This window comes from Hipposideros armiger, unplaced genomic scaffold, assembly GCF_001890085.2.
Source record: "Hipposideros armiger isolate ML-2016 unplaced genomic scaffold, ASM189008v1 scaffold_296, whole genome shotgun sequence".
Classification (NCBI taxonomy): domain Eukaryota; kingdom Metazoa; phylum Chordata; class Mammalia; order Chiroptera; family Hipposideridae; genus Hipposideros; species Hipposideros armiger.
Genome location: NW_017731646.1, coordinates 1,258,951 through 1,286,645, shown reverse-complemented (window position 1 = coordinate 1,286,645; position 27,695 = coordinate 1,258,951). Strand labels below are relative to the sequence as shown.

The window sequence follows — 27,695 nt, the reverse complement described above, 5'->3', positions numbered from 1 at the left end:
TGGTTAAGAGCATGAGCTCTGAGCAACAGGGTCACTGGTTTGATTCCCACATGGGCCAGTGAGCTGCGCCTGAGCTGAGCTGCCGCTGAGCTGCCAACAGGTGGCAGGATGGCTCAGCTGCTGAGAGCTATGCCCACCTGCAAATAAGATTGAACACGGCACCTTGAGCTGAGTGGCTGTGAGCTGCCGATAGGCAGCTGGATGGCGACTGAACGTAGAGCTGAGCTAGCTGCGCCCTCCACAACTAAGACTGAAGGACAACAACTTGGCTGTTCCCCTTCTCCATTTCCCTAATAAAAAAAAATATATATATAAAAAAAGTGAATTACCTATGTGCACAGAGAAGACCAGAGATAACCAGAGATCCCCACAACGTAACACATAGTATTTCTGGAATTTTTTTTCAAAAGTTAAGTATTTCTAAGTTAGACACTATCTGAAATGCCAATATTTGAAAGAGAGAGAAATTAACATTTATTTCTTATCAAACCTATGGCCAAAGGCAAACTCAGATTTTGTGGGGGCCAGGAGCATACAGAAATTGTGGGGGAGTCATCTTTAAGAAAAATACAAATTAAATCAAAATTGCTAGGGCTGCTGCAAAAGGGACTAGGAAGGGCCCATGCAATTAGGTACATTAAATTTCGTAAGTTTCACAACAAACCTCTTTTCTAAATTAGTAGCAGACATTGTTATGCAAATATATATTCTCTCATCTAACCCTAATACAACTTCTATAGAGATTTAAAAATATATATTACTATTCACACACACAGAGAACTGAGGCTCAAGAAATTTTACAACCCACCCAGTCCGCACAACAGTGAAGTGGCAGTCTGATTTCTAAGCACGTGTTGATCAACTGCAGGTCTCGTGAGCACTTCCCTATACAAAGTTAGATCTCAGTATGTTATCTTCCAGAGCAGCTTGTATTTCTTCAGAGCCTCATGCCTCAAAAATTACTTGTTCATTTATCATTCTGATGATTACTGCTGCACCTGGCTCCACAGTAGTAGATGCTCAATAAATATTTATCAAATCAGAATAAGTGAAAACAAGAAAACTCAAAACAGCTTTGAAAATGTCTATTTGGAATCCACAATAAATAACCTTTAATAAATTTTTATCAATGAATAACCATAGATTTCTCTGGAACGTATGTACAACAAAAATTTCTTTAAATGCAGGAGACATTTTTATGTTAGTTTCATTAAATAACAAAAGAGAAACAGTTTGGGGTTGTGGCAAATACAAGGTAATGCTTGGTAGTGGGCATATCAGTAAAGGCAAAAGAAATCAGAAAAAGTATGAATGACTCAATAATGGCTATTCTGTCTGAGTTAATTCTACTTGACTGTTCTTGTGTGATGTAAAATATTAATATGTAAAATATGTATTAGGTTAAATATGCTCTGGTGTTACTCTAAGTGAACATGCTACATTGCAGAGTAAAAGGGACTTGGCAGACGTAACTGAGATAATTAATTAGCTGACTTCAAAATAGGGAGAGTATCCTGAGTGGGCCCAGTGTAATCAAAGGAGCCGTTAAAAGCTTCAAACCATTTATTGGCTTTCCAATAAAATTAGAATCAATTTCCTTACCTTGGTTTACAAGACTCTGCATACTCTAACTCCTGCTCCCACTCCCACTCCCACGCCCACTCTTCTCCTCTGCATCCCCTCTCTTCCCTCTTTTCTTATCTCTGTTCACTGCCTTTCCTTCAGCCTCAAAAACAGCTCCCAAATCTGCAAATGACTGCTCTACCATTTCATTCAGGCCTTGGCATACATGTCACATCTTCAAAGACCTTCCGTGATCAATTTATCAACATTGGTACGTCATTAAACTGTCTATAACATAATGCTTGTTCTATCCTAGAATCATTTCAAATCTGAAAGGCTCTATCTATGTGCCTATTTAATTTTCTGTCTTCCTCATCATTGTACTCCAAACTTAAATATAAATTCTATGAGGATAGGAACTTAGATTCATGTGCACTGCTGCTTCCTTTGCACCTGAACAGTGGTTGGGGTATAGTAAGCATTCAATACATGTTGTTGAATGCATGAATGTAGATGATATAAAGATGAAGGAGACATCAACTTAAATGAAATCTAGTAGAAGACCTAAAATATTTACAACAAAAGTTTTAATACAAGGAAACATGTGTCAAAGGATGAGAGATTAGATTCTTTCCAGCTACAAAAATCAAGAAATATTTCAGAGAGAGAGTAGCAACAGAACTAGCCTTGAGAGATGTTTAGGAATTTTTCAGGGCAAAGGTTTCCATCTTGTCTGTTAGGTTAAAAAATTTGAACTTCATCTTATAGACAATGAAAAACAAAGATGCTTCAAATAAGGAAGGATACACAATTAGAGCAAGATCCACAAAATTAACACAAAATTGTTTCTCCTACTCATGAGGAGAAATAATCAGAAATAATAAGCATGCTACTACTAAATTATAGTTAAATTTAATGGCCAAAGACTTTTTCAATTGGAAAATATAATGGCAGGGGAAAAAATACACTAAATTTTATACTCTATAAGAAATTTAATTTTTTTAATGTGGTATTATTTTGGCAATTTTGACAAGTTATTTATTAATATTATGTTGTCAATAAAATACCAAAATCATCTTTGACAACCATTTTTCCCAATTAATAAAATATTTAAATATTTGTGTATAAGGAAATTTTTTTTTTTTTTTAAATTCTTGACATGCCCTAATCTGGCAATGTTCTAGTTTTAGGGCATCAAATTTTTTTTTTTAAAGATTTTTATTGGGGAATTGGGGGGATGGGAACAGTGCTGGGGAATTGGGGGAAGGAGAACAGACAAGTTGCTGTCCCCTTGTTCTTCAGTCCAGCTATGGAGGACGTTGCTTCACTGGCCCAAGCTGGCACCATCACTGCGCTCCTCCCGGGCGAGGCAGATCAGTTGCCGGCTTCTGGATGGCTGCTCACAGCAGCTGCTGGCTGCTCACGCTGGCTGCTGGCTACACACGGTAGCCCATGGCAACCCACTGCAGCAGGGGCTGCAGCCTACGCCATCGCCGGCAACCCACGGAGGTAGGGCATCAAATATTTTAAAATATACTTCCCCTAGGGGGAAAAATTCTGATTAATTATTAAACACTAAAAGTTTAAAACAAGATTTTATGTTTGCTTGTGTTCTTTTAAGTACATCTTGTTTAATGTTTTAAACTTTGATCTTTACTGAAAACCTAAAACAGCGATAAAAATTGTTCCCAAAGGTACAATTTCCAGTACAAACTTATAAAACCTATTCATAAAGATGACATTTTAACACTAAAGACCTCAGTGACATAAAGTCACCAAAACAGCACCAAATGTTTATGGTGTCACTGTGAATTTAAGAAAGAGGTGCACAGAGAATGAGGTTTGTTTTTTTTTTTTAGTCTTTCTCCCATGAAAAGATTAAACATTACCATCATTTAACATATAAAATATCATAAAAGACCTAGATTAGTTAATGAATCATTCATCACATTATAACACAGAAAATTCGTCCTTGAAATACATCAGAATTGGTAAGGAAAAACCCAATTTTAATTGATGTTAAAGACAAAATTTGGTGTACATGAAAGAATAAATATACAACCTAATAATGGCACTTATTTTATTTATTAGAACCTTAAACCAAATCCTTGGGTCAAGACTTATTCTCCCACCAATATGCACAAATTCTTACCTTGGATGTGAGGATAATCCTTTTTCAACACCCTATATGCCAACTGCAGGTGATACCGCATAATTCTATACCATTTTCTTTCTTTTTGAATGTCTTCCTTCCTTGTTGCTTTATGATGAATTTTAAACATATAATGCAAAATATAGACTACAAAGTTATTTTACTTCTGGATATCTGAATATAAATGTTTGCTATTACAGGTTAAATAATCCAAAGTTATTATTAAGGGAAAAATAATCTACCTAGCATTACTAGATTATGTCAATCAAATCAGAAACCTCTGGGTCAACTTGGACACCCTCCAGTAGTATCTAATATAAAGATTCCTTTTAAGAATTAGGAGAAGTGTCTCCTAATGAAAGAGTTAAAAATGAATACTTAATATTATGTTCTAAGAGGGAATATAGATTGTTTTTAAAATTAAAACTTCATATTTATTTGTAAGACTTTTTAAAATTTTCTTTGCCAAATCCTCCAAGATTGGGTAGAATTATTTGAAGTGTCACACAGCTTTTATAGAAGGAAAAAGTAAGGTTTCTTAAAAACTAGACTAAATTTCATTTCACATTCAAATACCTTTCTCAACAGATCAATAAGCATTTTGATCCCAAAGTACTCTGTACCTAATAGAATATAATAAAGGCATTTTCTTAATCTTTTCCCAAAGAAGATCTGCTATTTACCTCAAACAAATCACTCCTATGGAGTGATAAGACAACGTGGCTGGATTTATCAATCACTTATTTTATACAGTCTATATAAAATCTTATTTGCCGGAAGCTAGGAGGATTGATTTCCGCCCCCCCACCCTGCAACAGTTCTTTTGAAATAGTGTTTTATCTAACACAATTCTGCTATTAAGAACATTATGCTGCTTGAAATGTTTTTAAAAATACTCAAGAAACTTAACAAGTGGTTTCCTCTGAGGATTAGAATTGAGTGGCACCTTTTTACTTTTTAAAATTTTAACAGAGATCTGTACTACTGGTTGGGAAAGTCATGATGCATTTTTGCACTGGAAAACAGAAAAATACATCATGACTTTCCCAACGACCCAATACATTAACAACAACAAAACGAACACTAAGCCACACTTAACAAAAAATTATCTACAACTGCCAGCTTCAAGAAAGATCCTTCACACTTAGTATTTTCCACCTTTCATAGCTTTCAATAGATGACAAAAGTCCAAGCTCCTTAGTACTACATGTAAGGTCGTTGAGGATCCAAGCCCTTCGTACCTCCCTAGCTTTACCCATGGCCACCCAACTCCTCCAGCTCTACTCCCACCACGTGGACTCCTGTGCACTCACCACCAATTTACTGTACTCACTGTTTGGTCTCCTGCAAAGCTCTCACCCCCGCTTGTTCACCTGGCTAAAGCTGGCACATTTCTTAGGACTCGGTTTAGATGACATCTCCCAAAAGCCTCCTCTACGTGCTCTTCCCTCTCCCATCTTATGCCTCCAGAGGCCCCCAGCTGTCTCATGTACCGCACACTTGGGATTATTCACTTAGTGCTCTTTCTCATTTCTCACTAAGCTCCTTGATGACAAGACTCTTGTCTGGTGTGTCATCACTGTTTCTCAACAGCCAGTATTCTGCCTGGTCCAACAGGAACTCAAATATCTGTGGAATGAACTATCTCTTATATGTAAGATACAATTCTGTGACACTATCTCTAACTATCCCGAGTAGTCAGATGCTTTTCCCTCTATGCTCCTATAGAACTCAAGTCCATTATCAATTCAACTTATATCTGTTTCTCCCCATAGACTGTGAGCTTCTGATCAAGGAGCTCTGCCTTTATCTTCCTAACTACACAAGGACTGTCCTAGGTATCTAGTAGAAATTAAATATTTGTTGAGTGAATGAAGTGAATATTCCTTAAAAAGTGAAAAAAAAATCAAGCATGGGATATCTTGCTCATTTCTTAATTATTTCTCCATTTATACTAATACTAAGAGACAATAAAGCTCTAAAAACATTTTGTGCTTGTTTTAGGATTAGGGACAGGGAGCCATTAAAAGACTCAACTATTCCTCATCTAGTTTCTTATCCCCTGACTTCCTGAAACTCTGCACTCTTTCATCTAAATTCTATTCTCACTTCTAACAATTACTCCCTTGACCACACTAAACTAGAGCCCTACTAGTAGCTTAGGAGCAGGGACGTCCCACCTTAATAGCAGTGGTAATAGTAAGGTATGAAGAAAAACTCTTACTCCAGGGCAACAAGGAGAGGTGAAATGTTTCTGACCCCTCAAATTGAAAAGATGAATATATTTTTCTCTAGAAATAGTGTTATTCAGTGCTATATATAGTAGTTATGGGAGTTAACACTGCTTGCCCATATGGATTAAGTAGTCTGTGAGCAGGGCTCGGACATAACCAATACAGTCAACAACACTACTTGTATTCCTAAGGGACTACACCAGATGTTTGGATTTTTGAACTACTATATATTCCTCTTTTCATATTTCCCCCTCCTGCAATAGAAAACCTGAATTTCACAATAGGTTTGACATAGTGTTTAACATATTCAATATAACAAAATATAAACTTAAGTAACTCACATAATCAAACAATATATATATATATGTATATATATTTTAAGATTTTAAGATTTAAGATTTTATTGGGGAGTTGGGGGAGGAGAACAGCGTTGGGGAATTGGGGAAGGGGACCAGACAAGTTGCTGTTCTTTAATCTTCGTTGTGGAGGGCACCAGTCACTATCTAGCTTCCCATCAGCAGCTCGTGGCCTCTAAGCTCAAGGTGCCATGTTCAATCTTAATTGTGGGTGGGCATAGCCACCATCCCATGCAGGAGTTGAACCGGCAACCTTGTTGTTAGGAGCACGTGCTCTCACCAGCTGAGCCATCTGCCACCTGTTGGCAGCTCAGCGGCAGCTCAGCTCAGGCACAGCGTCACTGGCCCATGTGGGAATTGAACCGGCCCTATTGATCAGAGCTCGCGCTCTTAAACCAACTCTTAACCAACTGAGCCACTCGGCCAGCCCTCAAACAGTATATTTTAATACTTCTGTGTTAAAATACAAGAGACTAGTGTACCTGTAAGTTAATCAACTGACTCCCCTATAACTTCAAATTCTGCAATGAATATCCTCTTCACCTGTTTATCTTAGTTGAACTTTGATGACACCGCTTTCTTTGCAACTTTCTCAAAGGGAGACTTTTTCCCTCTCACATTCCTGAACTTGAACAGATAGAAGTGGTGGGATGTTGAAGGGGCTGGGAGAAGGAAACCATGCATTCCTTTATATCCAATTACCATTTCCAAACTAAATTTCCTACTCTTTTAAACACCCAAGCTCTTTCATCACACTGCTGTATCCAGCTATGCAACTGCTATTGTCCCAGCACTCTTTTCCATTCTCACCCCAGTCATCTCGCTCAGTGACTTCAAAGTCTGTGGATTACTTATCTAACACACCCTGGTTTCCTTGTTTCTTAACTTCTTTACCTCCAAATACCCACTCCCATGATCACACTCAGGGCCTCGTCATCATCAGTAACTGTACCAACTCCAAAATCTTAATAAAAAATCTCAATTACCAAAGTTCCAGGTCTGTGAAGCATATCTCCTATTCCTCTAGTTCACGCTACTACTAAAAGCAACATTCTTTTACCTCACTGAATTCTTCATGTTCATCATTTTTCACTATCCATTACTTTCATCTTTGTTTTCCTTCTTACACCCAACAATAACCACTCCCATTTGATAACTCAAACCCTTCATTCCTCTCTCCTTCTATTCCATTTACCTGGTAAAACCCCACCTCTGGTTGAACTGAAGTATTTCACTTTCACACACATCAGAGCCACTTATTCAGAAAGGGGGGAAATCAGATAATAGGACTGACTGGTTTCACTTTAAACTCACAAGTATAAACATAAAAGGATATTTAACACTGCCTGGCAGGACTACTGTCTTTCCTAGAAAGTCCGCTTTGCCAGTCTCCAAGCTGACTTCTTCATGCCATTTTTCTCACTGCAAATCTGTAACACACCTATTTGCTTACCCATGATACTCTCAGCTGAAGACTTACTTCATCCCATGAGAGGGAAATACCCTCATATTTCCCTACCAAGTCTACACTGCTTTCTTTCTATTAAAACGGAAAAAGCACCCCTCCCTGCTCCTCACTTGGGCAAAGGATTCCAACTACTCTTGTCTTTTCAAGAAGTCACCTTTGATTAGCTCCTCTCTCTCCTGTATAATCAATCAATTTCTCCTTTCTACTAGATCATTTTCATGAAAACACAAACATGCTCTAGTATCACTCATCTTTACTAATCTCCTCCCTCCCTCACGCACATACATACTAGATATGACCCCATTTCTCTGTTCTATTCACAGCAAAAATTCTTAATCTAGTGACCTTCATTTCCTGTCTCTCTCTTCTCACCTCTAATTCACTCTTTAAACCACACTAATCCTAAACAAGTTCTTGAAGCTCAACTGTCAAGGTCACCAACACCACGATGTGGCCAAATACCATCGCCCTCATCTTAGTACAACCTCTTAACGTTCGAACAAGCTGATCACTCTCTTCTACCTGAAACAGAAATCTTCTCTTGGCCTCCATAACATATTTTCCTGGTTTTCCTCCTCCAATTTCCTTTAATGGTTTCTGCCTCTTCACTAGTCTTCTAAAGGATGGAGTGTTTCAGGGCTTGTTCTAGGGCTGCTTTCTCTCTTCAATGTTTTCTCACCTAGTCCTAAGGCTTTAAACACCATCTATATGATGCTAAATCTCAAATTTATATTTCCATCCTAACCCTCTCCTCTAAATATCCAATGATCTATCTGATATTTTACTTAGATGTCTGAGACATTTAATACTAAACAGACACTTGATCCATAAATCTCCCTGTCCCCTCCCCACCAGACGTGAATCTTTCAGGTTCTTACTCCTCTAAAGATCATTCTCAAACATAACATATAGGCATTTTTTTTCTCAGTTTCACCATATAGTAGCAGCCTTATTCTCTTCCATACTATTGCAGCAGCATAAATATGCCAGCACCTTAAATTTCTGATTACAGTCAGAATTCACTATTTTGTAAATAAAAGATACCCATATCCATTCAGACTTCTGAATGACACTTGGACCCAATAACTATAGGTTAGAGTAGTAGTAATGTCTATAGACAAGGCAGCCAAGATTTCACCAACATTGTTAAAGCTAGTAAGTGTATCCACAATTTCTAAGAGAAAGCTACATTCCAAGTTTATGTGAGTTTTCTTCTCATCAGACATCAAACATAATAAAAAATAAATCACTGCAAAAAGCTTGGCAATCAAACAACCACTTTCCAGAGCTGTGCATAAATAATAGAACGGTGTGCAGCATTCTGAAAGCCTTAGGCTTCTTTTGCATAAATTTGCCTTGGATCACCACAAACACCAAATATAAGAATGCTGATCCAATCCTTATTTAAATTCTGTGTGTATGTATGTGGGGGTCGGGGTGGGGGGGAAGCATGGATGGGAGGCACAGCAATCATCTTCCAAGAAAATCCCCAGTGATCTTAAATTCTGGTATTCCAGCCTCTGTATAATGCTCTCCTATGCTGAACAGAGCTGACCTGTGTGACCAATAAGATACTGCAGAAGTGTGTGACTCCCGAGGCCAGGTCACAAAGACACTGTACTTCCACCTTGGTCTCCTGAATTGCTTACTCTGCAGCCAGCCACCGTGTTGTGAGGATATTCAAGTAACCCTATGGAAAGGCCAATATGGAGCCCAGTCAAATGAAGCCCAGTCAACCTGCCAGTCAAATGAGTGAGTGAGTGACGTTGGAAGCAAATCCTTCAGCCCCAGTCAAGTCAGCAAATGTTGCTCATATAGACAGAGAACAAAATATACAGATCACCTTATCGTAATCCACAATGGAAATTCCTCACAACCACCTCTTGTGTGGCCAGCAAATGAGCTACCCTTGCTAGATCTTTCCAAATTACCTTTAATCACAGGACCACTTTTGTTAAAATACAAACCAGTAGGATTTCCACATTGAAGTATCAGGTAATCGGGTATCAGCAGAAAACTGTTTATTCTCTTCCAGTACCCAATCTGTAATTTTTAAAGTAAAAAACTGTTCTGGAACTTGACTGAGAGCATCACTATGATTTTAAATTCTGAGGTAGGTCAGTCCAGAATGCTGATTTTTGATGAAAACACAAATTAGACTCTACCATAGTAGTATATGTATTTGCCCTCCTAAAGAACCTTCACAGATATGTTTGTGAAATTTTGAGTTTCTGTGAACTACAGTTTGAAACGCTAAACAAGAAAATGGTAACAGTGACGGCCTCTGTGGAGGGGATGTGGGGGCTGAGGGACAGGGGTAGGATTCCTTTCATTTCAAACATAACTCTCCTGTAATTTTTGAAATGTGTACTACATGCATGTAATATCTGCTCAAAGATATAATACTTTTAAGTCTGTTTTCCTGACAAAGCTGCATTTTTTATGTTTAAAATGAGAGGCCTAAAACAACTTTAGTACTTATTCAAAACTGTGAGAATTAGTAAAGGAAACCTCACTAAAATGGAATCGAGAGGCCAGAAGGGGGAGCTCTCACACAGTACTACTTGATGTCAATTACAAGGAGCACCTTCAATTACAGACCCCACACCAAGAATCAACAGGAAAGAATCTTCAATTATAGGGCCCAACAGGAAAAGATGTACTCTGCATCTCGTACAAAAATTCAAACACCCCACAACTCAGCCAAAGAGAAACCATTTCCCTGAACTCTCGCTTTTCTCCAGTGGACTTTGGGCTCAAAACAACCCCTCCCAACTTTATCCTTTTTCTCCATAAAACAACATTCCTTTCTTTTAGTGTTGGAATTGCCTATGGCTTTTGCCATAGCTTGCTTGTCCCAAATTGCAATTTTTTTTTGCTGTTCCTCAATAAACCCATTTTTCTGGCAAAATAACTGACTCTTTTCTTTTTTAGGTAAAAAAACCCCCCATGTTTATTCCTTTTTTTGGTCTACCGAGTAAGACATTATCTCAGTATCTTATCAATGCCTACCTTTAACTTCGGGGCCAAGAAGCAAGTTCCGTGTTACAACTCTGGAAACAACCAAGATGTTATGATGAGAAACAATCTGGCTTCAACAACATGAAAGCGGAATATGATTTTTAAAATTTTGTATGTACATCGTCTTAGGAGAGGTATCTGAGATAGTTGCTCCCTATGTCATTGGAGAAAAATATTTGGAAAAAAGCATAGTTAAAACAAAGTCAGTCCTCATTTTGTGGGCATAAAAGCTAAATCAGGAGAAGGCTTTAAGTGATCTGTCCTTATCTAGTGAAGGCATAGCCAAAGACTTGAATTACGGTTTCATTTTCCACTAAACCAAAGTCAACTATTTCCGATTTAGAAATTTAAATATATTTATCTTCAACAGAGCGATGTCTTCCTCAACCTGTGGTTGGGCCTTAATTTCACCAAATACAGACAAGTCTAATGTGGATACGTGTGCCAGGTATGAAAAAAATTTGTGTAAAATAACCTCATTAAATTAAATGTTGAGTACAGGTAGCATAAGTAATAAAACCAGAAGCCTCCACTACTAGGTTTATAGAGGGTCTTCAGGAAATTCATTACGACTAATTAAAAGCCAAATAAAAGATTTAATTTGCAACTGGGTAACACTGAGATAGATTAGAAACAGAATTTTAAAAAATCACACTCAATAATTTCTTTTTCAGGCATATAAAGCAGTATACTAAATATTGGTTAGAGAAAAGAACTCTTTTCCCATGCAGGTATTCTTTTTCATTCCTTTCATTTAACATTTTGGCAAGAAAACTGTCATGGTTCAAGTTAAGTCCTCAAGGTCCTAATAATATTTAATTAGCAGGCTGTTATCTGAATTGAGAAGCAAACGTTTTTGTCAAAGGCCTAATTCTACACTAAATCAAGAATCTCATTAATCCAATATAAATAAGAAATCATATCATGTGGCAACTCATCACAAAATATCATTAAATTGTAGAAAAATAAAATCCTATCAATATGTACTTCCAAAAGATAGTGTGTAAATTCTTCTATGAAAGTGAAGCAATAGCTGGCATAATATATTGGTATGACAGAACTGATTTTTTCCCATATGAGTTTTGGTTTTTGAGTAAGAATTAAATTTTGGGAGAAATCCATAACTTAATTTCAACTGAAACCCAACTCAATAATTCATTAGAATATATGTGATATGAGTACTAAACCAAATGAGCACAATAATTAAAATACATTTGTAGATTCTGCCCAGTGTGACAATTTTTCCAACCTGTAAGTTTGTTTTCCTAACTGATGACTATTATCATCTTTCAGTGATGCTAATATGTAAACTGATGTTTGTTAGAAAAGGCAGAGGAAAAACTCCTGTATTAGAACTAAGAAGCCAGAAATGTTATTGAAATATTAGAAAAGATATTATGCTAAATGAAATAAGTCACACAGAAAAATCAAGAACCATATGATTTCACTGATGTGTGGGATATAAAACTGAAAGCAACTAAGGAACAAGACAAACAAAGAAACAAAAGCTCATAGACACAGACAATAGTTTAGTGGTTACCAGAGGGTCAGGGGGAAGGGGGTGGTAGATGAGGGTAAAAGGGATCAAATATATGGTGATGGAAGGAGAACTGACTCAGGGTGGTGAGCACACAATGTGATATATGGATGATGTATTACAGAATTGTACACTTGAAACCAATGTAATTTTACTAACCATTGTCACTCCAGTAAATTTTAATTAAAAAATCATAAAAAAAGCAATATTAGAAAAGATATCAGTCTCTGAAGTGAAACTATGGCAAAGACAAAAACAGAAGAAATGAAAATGAAAGAATGACTATGAGAAAGCTTAGAATGCCATAGGCCTAATTAAACAGAGGTACTAAAATCAAGCCCCAACGTATGTGGAAGAATATACTAGGGGAAATACGTGTTACAGTTTTGTGGCAAGCATTGCAAGATTGTGTAAACAAGAGTTAATAAACACACCGACTAAATATACTAAACGTTAACAGTAGAACAGTATCATTCATCCGCTGTCTGAAGTCTAACATAAGAGCTGCTTTATGGGGGATAGTAAGTATTGAAGTAAAAATCTTCAGAAAACATAAATGAGAGTCCAACTCAGGAATAGCACAGACATGAGCAAAGGCTGAGACTGAATGCCAAGACACACTGACAATCTGAATTTAGTCACAGACAGCAAGCTTAAGAAGTTAAACACTAGACTTACGAACTGAATTTAGGTAGTATAAAATTAACTGCATTTATAATAAATATATGGATAATCAAGATACATTAACATTTTATCAAATATTTACAGTTACTGATAAATCATCATGTTAGTTACGCCCAGTATCGCTAATGGTATCATTATGGCTAAAAAGAACTCAGGAAACTATGAAGAGGGAGAGGTCTGGATTTTAGTTCAGTTCAACATTAGGCTAGTCAAGTTACCCACCCTTCTTCCTCGGGCCTCTGTTTTTACATGTTTAACATGGGAAATGGGTAAGAAGGAAGGGCACATGAGAGACCTAATGACATCTAGGGTCTCTTCCAGTTCTCAAATTCTGTCAGCTCATCGTAACCTTCAGTTTCCTGAAGGGAAGTGAGCAAACATAAAATAAAGAGCTGTTTGAATCTAACCCAGAAGGGAAGTAAACAAACTATAATTAATAACAATCTTCAACTTAGTATTTTCTTTTAGTTGAGAGAAAAAAAAAAAGAATCAAGTAAACAAATATAAGAATTCTAGGTTTCCTTAAAAGAACTGCTTTTGCATTTTGTTGATGCATTAACGTAATCACAAAGTGATGGATGGCATTTCATGCTACAGCCGTGATTAACTCAAGTCAAATGTCTTTAAAACAAAACTATACTGGTATGTTCTATTGAATTTTCAACATGCGTCTACCCACAGAAGAATGCCAGTTCATGTAAAGACTGCTATAGTTCAGTTTGCCTAGCAGGGTTTCTTCTAACCTCTGGGTTTGACCTCCCATTTAACAGATTTCATCTCCGATTTCAAAAGCAAATTATATATATATTTTAAATTGATTTAGATAAAAAGATTAAAAAACTCATATTCTGTCCCTGAGATGTACCAAACAATATTAAAACTAATATAAAACAAATTAAAAATCACAACATCCACATGGCACATAGAGAGCTGTCACATTAATTATTGGAAATGAATCCACTTCCACTAAAATATACTGAAGAACAAATGTGTTTGCAGTCCCTCCTCAGTTCTGTGCATTCTCCCCCCTCTTCACACATCTCCACTTCAGAAATGTCCACATTGTATTTTCTGTGCTCTTTGAAGGATAATTCATACCCCAATGCACTACCAACATACAAGTATTTCTGACTCCTCCAGTCCAATAAAATACCCTCTGCCCACTTCCCTTGGGGCTTTGCAAAGTAATAGGAATTGATAAAGTATTAAAAGGAAACATAGGGCCAGCCGAGTGGCTCAGTTGGTTAAGAGCTAGCTTAAGAGCGCGAGCTCTGAACAACAGGGCTACCAGTTCGATTCCCACATGGCCAATGACGCTGCGCCCAAGCTGAGCTGCCACTGAGCTGCCAACAGGTGGCAGGATGGCTCAGCTGGTGAGAGCACGTGCTCCTAACAACAAGACTGCCTGTTCGATGGTGGGCTATGCCCGCCTGCAATTAAGACTGAACTCGGCACCTTGAGCTGAGCGGCCACCAGGATGGCTCAGTGGATAGAGCGCGTGCTCTCAACAACCAGGCTGCCGGTTCGACTCCCACATGGGATGGTGGCTATGCCCACCCACAACTAATATTGTAACATAGCACCTTGGGCTTAGAGGCCAAGAGCTGCTGATGGGCAGCCAGATGGCGACTGGCGCCCTCTACAACTAACACTGAAGAACAACTTGGCTGGTCCCCTTCCCCAATTCCCCAAAACTGTTCCCCTCCCCCAATTACCCAATCAGAAAAAAAGGAAACATAACTTAATGTTTACGTTTCCCAGGAATCTCATTTGTACTATAAAAGAGGCATAATATAGAAATGTTAAGTCCTCATTGAACAAGTTAGTGAAAGAAATATTTGGACTTCTTGTAGAAATAGATTAGGCAACCCAGACCAACTATCCTTCTGAAGTCAATAATCTTCTTAAAAACATCAAATAACTACCAACATAGTAAGAAATAAATTAATAGTTCAAATTCACCAGAAGTCGAATCCAGAAAGGTGAGCTCAGCTTTTGCCTTTTGTGAGTTTGCAAACAAAGCATCAGCATATAAGAGGCTAAACTTTGTGATTTGTTGCCTGCTTTGCAGGACTGGGAGACAAAAGTCAGAGTTTGGGGCCCACCAAGAGTAAGGACTGGAGTGAAAACACCACTGGCCTTGGGCTGGGTCTCCAAAGAGATGCACTCTAAGAAAAAGAAAAAGGAACCAAGGGGTGGTACAGAAAAATGAAAAATAAAATTGAAAGTGGCTTAAGATGGTCTTGTATTCCCAGGTCTTTGACAATAGCAAATGAAAATCTTCTCTACAGAAAAATTAACTTCACCTTATACATTAATTTATTTTTACAACAGAGAACAGAATCAGACCAAAGACCTGACAATATTGGAATTATCAGACACAAACTAAAAACTAAGTATGCTTACTACGTTCAAGGAGATAAAAGACAGCTTTTTTTTTTGCTTGAAACTGAAAACTATAAAAAGTGATATGGTTGATATGAAAAAGAACAAAATAAAAATCTAATACTGAAAGATAAGACTACCTAAACGAAAAATTTACTGGATGAGTTAACAGGTTAGAAACAGATGAAAAAACTTAGAACTGTGAAGACAGGTCAGACCAAACCACCCAGAATGAAAACTAGAGGGACAAAAAAATAGAAAAGGAACAGAAAAGAGGGTAAAAGACAGGCAGCTTAACATACTAAACTGGAGTCCCAAAAGAAAAGGAGAGAGAATATGGAGCAAAGGAAATATTTGAAAAAGTAATGGCCAAGAAATTTCTAGGACTGATAAAAGACACCAATCCATGAATTGATGAAGCCCAAAAAAATCCAATACCTAACAAGAGTACAGTAGAACAACAGAAAATCAAACACAAAAGATAAAAATATTAAAAGCAGCCAAAGGAAAATGATACATTATTTTAAAAGGAAAAAGAAATACAAAAAGCTGAGGTCTCAAAAGCAATGGAATGTGTTGAAATGAAGTAACCACTAACCCAGAATGTGAAGTAAAGTAACTGCTAACCTAGAATTCTGTACCTCGCAAAAATATCTTTCTAGAGGGAAGTCAAATAAAGCATTTTCAGGCAAACAGACTAAAGGAAGTTCTAAACAGTGTGTTTCAGATTCTTCAAGATTAAAGAAAATGATACTAAGTGGAAAACCATAGGAAACCTAAGAACATGGTAAATACACGCATTAAACTGAATTGAATATTGACAGTATAAAGCAATAACACTGAGGAATAAAGAAAACAAATATGAATGAATTAAAATGCACAACAATATTATATAAGTAGGGCCGCTAGTAAATAGAATTAAAGTGCATCATCTGGGAAGAGGATCTCTTTATACGATTCATATTATAATTTCTAGAGTAACTAGTAAAAGAAGAGAAAAAGAGTTCATAACTTCCAAATAATAATGGGGAAAAATATGAATGATAAAATAGCCAACTCATCTAAATGGCAAGAAAGGAGAGAAAGGGGAACAATTATTAAGGCATACGTAAAGTACATAATAAGATGGGAGATTTAAATTCAACCATGTCACACAAGATACACATGTAAAACATAAGAACACCGAAAGGGTGGACATAAAAGAATGGAAAAAAAATATACCATGCAAACAATAATAAAAAGAAAGCTGATGTTACATTAATCCCAAACTAGACTTTAATAAAAAAAGCACTATCAGAATAAAAGAGGAGCACTTCATACTGGTAAGTCACTAAGAAGATATAAATAACTATTACACATTTCTAATAGTCTATATTAATATATATTAATTATTAATATATATTAATAAATATATAAAGCAAAAGTTGAGAGAACTACAAAGGAAAATAATCAAATCCATAATCAAATCCACAAATAGGATAAAGAGATTTTAACACACCCTTTTCCGTGACTGATACAAGCTTACAAAAGATCATTAATGCTACTAAGGATATGAAATACAGGATTAACAAACATAACATGATGAAAATATATAGAACATTGTACTAAGTGCAGAGATAAAAAAGACAATACACTGGGCCATAATTCAGATCTCAAATTTTAAAGGTCTGAAATCATAGACCTTTGAAGCAGAGTGTGATCTCTGATTACATTGTAATATTAAAAATAAAAAACCAAACAAAAATAACTAGAAAATTTCTATGTTTAAAAACTGAGAAATTTAATACTTCCAGCTAATTCAAAAGTCAAAGTAGAAACCAATGAAAATTATAAAACATTTTAAAGTATAAAAGTATCACATATCAAAATTTGAGTAATATAGTAGCTAAACCAGTGCTTAGAGGGAAATGCTTTAGCATTAAATGCATATACTTAAAAGGAAGAAATACTGCAAAGTAGTGAATTACAAGAAGTTGGCAAAAGAACAAAAAAGTAAGCCCCCGAAAAGTAGATGGAAGGAAATAAGGAGCAGAAATCAATGCAATAGAAAAAAAAGCATAAAATTAAAAGAATCATCAAGATTCAAAATTCGGTTCTTTAGAAAGACTACTAAATGTCTGGTGAGACTGATAAGGAAAAAGAGAAGGTACATATAGCCTATATCAGATATGAGAGGGAATTCTTTTCCTGCAGCCCACAGAAAGATAACGACGATTTATTATAAACAACTTTATGCCAGTAAATGTAAAAAAATTTAGGTGAAAAGACAACCTCTTAGGGGAAAAATTACCAAAATAATCATGAGACAGAAAACCTGATCACACTTAAAAATTAGGAGTCAAATTAGTAATTAAAAACAAAGAACATTCCCAGCCCAGATGGCTTCTCTGCCAGGTTTTAACATTTAAGGAAGAAATAATTCCACTCATATACAAACTCTTCCAGAATAGAAAATGAGGGTCAGCTCCTTTTATAAGATCAGCATAATGTTGATTTCAAACCCTGAAAAGAACATACAGGCCATCTCACTAACACGGACGCAAAATCATAAACAAAATAACAAACTGAACCCAACGAATTATAAAAAGGATAATACTGTAAAACCAAATTAGGTTTACCCCCAAAATCAGGTTACATTTAACATTTAAAAATGAAATATAATTCAATATATTAACACTAAAGGAGAAAATTCATATGATAATGAAAACTCCCCCCTCCCCCAAAGCATTAAATTCAAACAAACAGAACAAAATTCTTAGTAAACTAAGTATAGAAGGGAACTTCTTTAATATGATAAAGATTTTAACAAAAACAAAACAAAATAAAAATGCCTTCAGCAAACAAACTTGGAGTGAAATGTTAAAAGCTTTCTCTTTGAGATCAGGACCGAGACAGGGAGAACAGCTCTGGGATAATGGCTGTGTTCTATTTGTTGACTTGGGTAATGACTTCGTGTATGCTTACAGTAGTAACACATTAAGTTCTTCATTTTATGTTTTATGTACAATCTGGAATATATGTTAAAGAAATAATTGGAGATGAACAAAAAGCCTGACCTAGGTTATCACTCAAGCTCGGCAACTCTAGGTCCTAATTTTTTCCCCATTAAGATTAATTTAAAACCATTTAACATATATTGGGCCTATAAAACATTGTACAATCTGGCAACATTATGAACCTTAGAAATGTTTGTATCGTATAATCCAGTAACTCCATTATCTATGAACCTATTCTAAGGAAAAGACCAAAATAAACAGAAAAAAATCCATAATGTGCTCTTATAAGACGTTCACGGTACACATGATTTAAAAAATGGAAAACAACTAAATAACCAACGACAGGGAACAGTTAAGAAAAGTAATTCTTTCAATGGGATTATTATATATGAATAATAATAAGATTTACAAAATATTCTAAGAAATGTATATAACCTAATGTTACAAAATTCTATATGGTCTGACAAGTTTGTGAACTTGTTACACCAATGTTGCTAACCTTTTTTGATATCAGAGGGATTATTCATTATGAATTTGTACCAAATAGTAAAGTTAACCAACTTTACTATTTGGAAGTGCTGAAAGGCTGCATGGAAAAGTTAGACGACCTGAACTTTTCACCAACAATTCATGGCTCTTGCATCACAACAATGCACCAGCTCACACGGCATGGTCTGTGAGGGAGTTTTTAGCCAGTAAACAAATAACTATTGGACCACCCTCCCTACTCACCTGATCCGGCCCCCAATGACTTCTTTCTTTACCCAAAGATAAAGGAAATATTGAAAGGAAGACATTTTGACGACATTCAGGTCATCAAGGGTAACACGACGACAGCCCTGATGGCCATTCCAGAAAGAGTTCCAAATTGCTTTTAAGGGTGGACTAGATACTGGTGTCGGTGCATAGCTTCCCAAGGGGAGTACTTCAAAGGTGACCATAGTGATATTCAGCAATGAGGTAGGTAGCACTTTTTCTAAGATGAGTTCGCGAACTTAACTGACAGACAGACAGACACACACACAGACACACACACAGACACACACACACACACACACACACACACACACACTTATACAAGGATGAAAGGGGGAAAAAGTCCTAAGCACAGGAAAAAACAAGAAAAAGAGAGATGGAGGGAGGGATGAATGGGGGAAGACAAAAATGACAATGGTTTTCTTCATTTGATGAGCTTAGGGATGTTATCTGTACTTTTACTGCATTTCCTGAATTTTCTCTAAAAGAGAAAATGATCTATAAACAGGCCTCAAGTAGTCATTTCTACAAAAACAAAATAACTGTTAGTCTCTGAAGAAAAGATTGTTATGGCTCCTAACTTCGAGCAGCCATTTTTCAACCAGGTTGCCAATAACCTGGTATTTTCTGACCAGTTGTGAGGTATGCCTCAAGTAATCAGGTATTAATAATAAAGTACAAGTGTGTTTAATGCTTATCATTAGAAATAATAATAAATTGAAGCAAACGTAAGGTTATCCCCATATCACTTAAAATAGTTTGCATTCCAGTGCACTTTACTGAGCAGGAGAGAATGCAGTAAAGATAAATCTTACATGTTGGGAATTCCACATTCACTTATTCAGTATTTACTGAGCATCTATCCCAGGCCAGGAACTAGAGGCGCTGTGCTAACAATAGAAAGAGAATTGAAAATCATTAGATCACAGGGCTAAATATAACTGTCATTTTAGCATTTAAAGCCTTGCATAGAGTAGCCAATTCTACTTTTCACTACTTGCCAGCACAAACTATCTTCTCCAATTCTCTGACTTTCTTTTAATACACTCCTAGCTTTGCCGGCTGCCATACCTCTGCCCAAGCTATTCCCCAGCCTAAGCACTTTCTGTTCATTCACCAGCACCTGTACAATACTCACAATATGCCAGGCACTGTGCTTGGCACGAGAGAAGAAAAACCTTTCCTATCCTCTGAAGTCCAGGTCAAGTCCCACCTTTCTTAGGGAATAACTATCTTCACCATACTCTGAATGTACAATGATTATTGTTCAAAACAGTGGCTCCCAACTTTTGATCTAAGAAACCATTTTTAGTATCAAAATGTTACATGAATCCCATGTTCACTCCCCAGGTGATCTCATCTGGTCCCATGGCCCTAAATAACATCTCTACACTGATAATTTCCAACTGTATACCTCTAGTTCCACCTCTCCCTTAAATTCCTAATATAAATGCATAGTCAATGTCTCCACTTGAATATCTAATAGGTACCTCAAACATAGCCACATCCAAAACAAACTCGATTTAAATCTGCGAATCTGCTTCCCAACAACCCTGGGACCCTGTCCCATAGTCCCTATCTCAGTAAAATGTACCACCTTTCACCTAGTTGCTCATGTCAAGAAACTTGAAATCATCCTTCTCTTTCCCTAACACTCCGTATATAATCCATCAATAAATTCTAATGTAAGATACTCCACACTGGTTTTCCTGCTTCCATTCTTGTCTCATACAATTTTCTACACATAGCCAGAGTAATTCTCTCAAAACACAAGTCAAATTGGAAAATCCCATGCTTCAAACCCTTCACGAGTTTCCATCACACCCAAAATAAAATCAAGTCTTTAAATGACCTTCAGTGCCCTACCTGATCTAGCCTCTGCCCACATGCCCTACCACTCTCCCCTTCACTCACCCCACATCAGCCACACCAGCCTCCCTGCTTCCAACATGCCAAACACTTCCATCTTAGAAGCTGCCATTCCCTCGACTGAACGTTTTACTCCCCAGTTTCATAACTTAGTCCGTCACTTCATTCCAGTGTCTCAGCTCAAAGGCCTTTGCAACAAGCCCTTCCCTCATCAACCTAGTTAAAGTAGCATCCCCTTACTCTTTATTCCCTGAGCCTATTTTATTTTACTTCAAAGCCTATTAACTACCTGCGTGTGTGTGTGTGCGCGCGCACGCGCGCGCACACGTATGTTTGACTGTGTCCCTCACTAACATTCACACTCAAAGAGAGCACAGGCTCTGTTTTGTTTACCATTGTTTCCACATTATGTGCACACAACAGGCCCTCAAAAATTTTGTTGAAGGAATGAATGATGGTGATTGGTTTTAGTTTCATTGAGAAAATAATGAAAAAAATACTACTAGAATTCAGTAAGGCTTTCAAATGAATTTATACTCTATTAACCACAAGAGCATCACATACATGCTTTGGTGGGAGATGGAGTAGAATGTACATAATTCAGGGTTCAATAACAACTCCTGAAGGAATGGGGCCTTCTTATATTGCTCTGCCCTTTGCCACATCCTTCCTTCTTATGTCATTCATTCATTCTTTCCATAAACAATTATTGTGTACCACTAAGTCAGAGAGTATTCCAGATATTCAGAATACAAAGATACTTAAAACAAAGTAACGCATTAGACATATAAAAATAAAACCCATAGAGTATTATATGGGTACATGTACGTATAATAGAGGTATGTAGATTATAAAATTGTAGTATGACAGAGGAAGTAACCAACTTTTTAGGGGTAGGTATTAGGCAAAGTTTCAGCAGTGATGATACTCTCAACAAATACTTGCAAAACCAAATACAAAAGATATTCTTCATTTTACTTTACATGTGAAACGAGGGTATTAAGTCTGAAAGTGCTGCAGTAATTTGCTACCATGAGATAAACTAGCCTGAGAATGAAACCAACACAAGGCAAATGACAGCAGAATGAATCAGAGAAATTGATCCAAGTCCTTGATGATTTCATGAGAGCCCTGGACGATGCCTTAGTTGAGGTTTAACCACAAGATCTAATCATTCCCCTTATTGTTTAAGCTGTTTGAATTTGGTTTTCTGTCACTTGCAATATAAGAATACAGATAAATCTCAGTGAATTCTTTCAAAAAGCAAAGCATTTGCCTATTTCAGAATGTAGGGGCACTAACGGCATTTTTGAAGGGATGATTCTTGTTTTGTGGGCAAACACCACAGGATGCTTAGTGTATCTGGCCTCTACCCACTGACAGCAGGGCCACAAAACCAAAAATGTACCCATATATTTCCAAATGCCTCCCACCCCCCAAGTGGAACCACAAATCTATTTCCTGATTTAGATTTGTTGTTACATGCACCATTCTAACCAGGCTTCACCAGGTATACTTAAATGTGCTTAACATCAACTTTAAAAGAACTGGAATACACCACTCAAATATCTTAATTTTACATAATAATCCAATTTTAATCAGTCATCTATGACTATCTAAATGGTTGGCCAAAATCCTATGTATAGCTTATATCAACTCTTGGGGTAAGCAGTGCTTTAAATTTGCTACTACGTTCTGAAAATTCTTATTATTTAAACTTATTTCTCCATATAATACTATGGAGGTATGTCACTGACATTGTTGGTTACCTTCCCTGCAGTCATTTACTCAACTTCTTCCTAGACTGAAATGCCAGATATTCGGTTTTCCTGCCCTCTTGCAACCAGGGCTTGAGTATCTCAGGATGAACATCTGATGTAGGACTTCTATAAGAGGTTTACTTGCCTAATCAAGAGATGGGAGGGCAAACTTCCTCTTGTCTTTCGTGACTGTGTGAGAATGTGATACACAGGGCAGAAAGAGCAATCTGCAACCATGAGAGGTCAAGTACACAAGTCAGCACACTAAGGATAGAGATGGAAAGCACCTGGATCCTTGATAACATCATTGTGCAGCTCAAGTAACTAGCCATGGAATTCTCCAACCCTGGGCTTCGTTTTATGTACGATACGTTTAAACCACTGTTAGTTGGATATTAGACAACCTGGGGGCCGAACTAATACAAGATGTATTCAAGATCTGACAACTGATGGAAAGTGGGGGGGAAAAACAAGATGACTCCAGGGTTTCAAGACTGGGTAGCTGAAAGAAAGGTGGTTAAAAAAGAGAAATCAGGAGGAAGAGGAATACATATACATACATGCACATGTAAACACACTAGGTGATTAAAATTGATTCAGTTTGGTTACGGATTAAGCTTACAGTAGTAGCATAGCTAAGATATATAAAGCAAACAGTGGAAGTGGGAAGCAGAGTTACAGAATTGAGAATCATCTACACAAAAATGATGACATATCATTAAAAAAAGGATACGATCACCAAAAACAGTGAAAGGCACACAGACCCTCAAGGACACTGGTTAATTACCTCCCCAGGATTCATTCTACCTTCATTTCAGATAGAATTCTTCCACTAGCTAGGCCAATTACAATAATCCCATCTCTCTTGACAAAGATATTGTGATCGACTTGGCAGCATGATATTCTTCATTTCTTCAATCAGACTATAGCTTAGGGCTTTTGGGAAACGTGTGGGAGAAGGGAAGCCTTCTCTCTCCCTTTAGATGTAAATGAAGAAAGCTATAATATGAACATTGCTGATAGTCATCTTTTTACTAGGAGGGAAGCCAGTCTGAGCACGAAGCCCAAACAGGAGGTCAAAGCTGAGAGAATAGCAGAAAAATGGAACCTTAGTCCTGACGATAAAAGCCTATGAACAAACTACTCTCTAAGTCAATTCTATCTGTGCACTTGCCAATTATATGAGCCAATACATTCCTTCTGTTTTTAAATCTAGTTTGCACCCTAACTGATGTAGGGAACGGCTATGTTTAGGTGAAAGAACAAAAGGAAGACAGTGCAGGAAATGTGAAGAAACTTTAAAAAAAAAAAAAGTAGGAGACTCGGGAAGTACAATGCAGAGGAACCAAGAAATTGGATCGTTTTATTCCTATAGAGTATATTTCACAAATGATCTAAGGAAACCGAGGATGATTGAGGAAAGACCATTAGATTTGGTGATTAGAAGGTCAGAAGTGACTTTTAAATAGCAATGTCAGTGCTGAAATAGTAAAGGAAGTCAGAGTGCAAAGGAAAGGATAATTTATATTTATTAAGAACTCCATAATGTACCAAACACTTGGACAGACATTTAACATGTGTTAAACTCCTTTAATTACAACTCTGTGAGGTAAGTATAACATTCTACTTTATAGATAAAGAATACAGTCTGAGTAGTAACTTGCTCAGCCACATAGCCACTAAGTGGTTTAACTGACTTCAAACCCAAATCTATCTGGCTCAAAAGTCAATGTTCTTTCTACTCTATCAGGCTACTGGAATGAAAGAACAAATCTTTGAAGAAGGAAAATATAGCAGCACAGCAGGCTCAAGATCCAGACTGGCTTCCTTGAGTTGCACAGCACACAGCACTGTATTTGGCAGCCCCAGAAAAGATAAGCATGTATGTAAGATAGAGAGGGAGAGATTGAAGGAGTGATCATGGAAAGCTCTAGAGAAAGAAAGATGGGGAGGAATGATCATGGACACATCTGGAGGGGGTTGCTTTTGAAAAAAAGGAAGGACGTTTCTTCCTCTGAGATACGAGTAAATAAGGAAATGATACTGAGATGGAAGAGAAGGAAGTAAGAGGTAGTAATCCCCAGACGGTTGAGGTTTCTCTCAGCAAAGGAAGAGATCAAGTTATTTGCTATAGAAACCTTTAGGAAACGAGACAAAAAGGAACACAATCAACATTAGAGCAGAGCAAGATTGGTACGAAAACTAATACCCCTACATCTTGCATCTTCAGGATTTCAGGAGTCAGGTCAAATGACAAAGCTAGTGGTGAGGCTTATTCAGGACTGGGGACTAGAAAGGGAAATCTACAAAAAGTAAAGCATTCTCGGGCATCAGTTAGAACTTAGTAAAAACTGAAGACCATGGGATGCTGTCACACAGGGCAGCAAATGAAGTCAGCAGTAGACTAGTGGGTTGGATGAACACAGGTTCCTAACAAGGGGGTGAGAGAGAAAATAGATTCGAAGAGTGAGAGATTTAAGGAGAGTCTGTGGTTAGAGATGCCTTTTGCTACAATGTTTCAAGTTATTTTGCCAGAGGTAATGAGCATTGATTGCGGCTAAGGAGTCATACTCTCTTCAGCCAAAGATACAGACTGAGAGACAACCAGCTCTAAAATCAGGCAGTCATTGGCTGTAGAAAAGTGAAGGCTAGCAACAGCCGAATAAACTAGCCCATACAGAAATCAAACAAAAATATCTCCCCTTCTTTTAAACTGAACAATTCTATCTCTAAATTTAGGAAATCCATTAAGAGGTCATAAAGTCTACAGCAAAAGAGAAAACATGTGTCATGTCATAAGATGGAATGAAAAGTAAACAAATCTGTCAGGCCAATTATAACTCACATGTTAAAGATTTATAGTATAGAATTCCAATAGGGCAAGGATAGTTTGTGCTTTAATAACTTTGGAGACCACTAGCATAATAGCTTAAACAAAATGATACTGCTCAATTTAATGTTAACAAAAAGGATCCACCTTTTTTTAATCTCAAAGGACAAGCTACCATTTTTATTTATAATCCCACTTATACAATTTGGGGGCTCTTGACACATTATCCAACTATCCACAATAGGAAAACATGAGAGAATCAGCCACGGCAACTTCCTCTGCTACTTCCACTACGATCCTTCTGTTTGCACTTTTAAGGACAGTTATAAGTGCAACGTTATTTAGGACACTTTCTTATACCATTAATTCTGACTCTCCCTTGCCCCAGTAAAAAAGAGGGAGAACTGAGATAGGCACAGCTTAAATTTTATAGAAATATCAAGTGCTATAAGGATTGTTAAGCAGTAGCAACTTATGAAGAATCCAAGAAATTTGAGAAGTTTTGAGTTTAAAAAGCTTTTCTCCATTTTAGTCCTTTCTAAATAAAACAAAGGGCTTGTACCATACGAGATTCTAAAGCTCCAATGGGTAATTTAATCTAACACTGAAAAAAAGAATAAATCGCTTATCTTTACTTGTGCCATTCATTACACGATACCTCACATCCATAGGCCTTCTTTTTCAACACGAACAGTTAATTCTTTCACTAGATCCTAGAAAATTTATGCTCCTGCCTCAAAAGTTCAGAGACTAAAGCTTTACTATGGTCAGAAAACGATTAATTTAGATGAAGCATCATCTGCCATCACAGGCACCATTCCTGTGTTTTGCACGCGTTCTATGGGCCAAAGGAGTCCAACTCTCCCAAACCATCCCGGTCTCCCGGGGTCTTGATTCCCTCATCAAGGTGAACAAAATTCACTGGCCTCCGCATAACCAGCCTTTTCTTTGTAACTCTATATGGGTCGTCTTCCCGGTTAAAAATGTTTAAAGGAAAAAAGAGGGTCGAAACGAGGAAGATGAGGAGGCGACTAAAATGGGAGGGGCGGACTACACACCCACCTAACGCGAAGGAGAGACGGCTCGCAGGGGGGAAGCTTCATCAGGAGCCAGGAAAGGTGAGGGGGGCGGCAGGCGTCACGACCCCCCAGCCACTGTGTGAGAATGGAGGTCCGGCAAAGCCAGGGGCCAACTAGAGGCCTGAAAGGGGGCGCGGGGGCGGGGAGGGGGTGGGACGTGGAGACAAGAGAGCCGCAGAGTCGGGCCGAGCACCACTAGGGTCACGAGCAGCGGCGGGGCGCAGCCTAGATTTGCCGGGGGAGGAGACGCTTGCAGCCTCACTCACCTGCCAGACGCTCGCCCTGCGGCCAGAAACACGGACGCCCGGGCGCTTCCTCTCCTGCGGGACACAGCCTTTGCCGCCGCCGCAGCTCCAGGACCCGAGAGTGGAGAGTGGTACAGAAGTGGGCAAAGTGGCCACCGGACCCGAGCCCAGGGAGGTGTACATAGGGAGCACCGGGGGCCCGGGAAGGCAACTCCGTGTGCACCTTCCTCACCGGTACCCAACAACGCTTGCTGGGAACAGCATCGCGCCAACCTCGGCCCGCTGCTCCCGGGCCTTGGCCCGCAGCTCCCCCACCAGCAGCGGCCGGGTTTCCGGCGGCGACACTCCGCCCCCTCGCTATTTGGCCTCCGCCATCTTGTTGGAGGCGGGAAGAACACAGTGCGCATGCGTGTCCGGAGAGTGCTGGCGTCCCCCGGCCCTGCGAAGAGGGCACTAATGCGCAGCCGCGGGGGCCACTGCGCTTTGGCGGTGGGGTCCTGCCTCACGCTCGTGCTGCGTGCGCGATTGCTAGTTGGGACGCCAAACCTCTGAGTACCGTGAATAGTAGTAGTTCCTTCAGCGCAACCCACAGGCATTCTGCGAACACCTAATACCTACAATGTGCCCCGGCTAGACGCTGACGATGGAAGTATTAATGAAATTTGCCCCCAGTTCTAAAGGAGCTCCTCATCTGGTGAAGAAGATGGAGATGATCGAATAATTCCCTAAATTACCATTTTGTAGAAGCGCAGCACGCCCG

General features: G+C 38.1%; 1 protein-coding gene across 1 annotated transcript in view; it reads right to left on the bottom strand.

Moving 5' to 3' along the window:
- Nucleotides 1-27,321, bottom strand: part of APC (APC regulator of Wnt signaling pathway) — a 157,830-nt gene extending 130,509 nt beyond the window's left edge. The window contains exon 1 of the mRNA XM_019659127.1: nt 26,957-27,321. Within this exon, the coding sequence (XP_019514672.1) occupies nt 26,957-27,118 (162 nt within the window). The 5' untranslated portion in view covers nt 27,119-27,321. The remainder of the gene's footprint in view (nt 1-26,956) is intronic.
- Between the last annotated feature and the right edge of the window lie 374 nt (nt 27,322-27,695).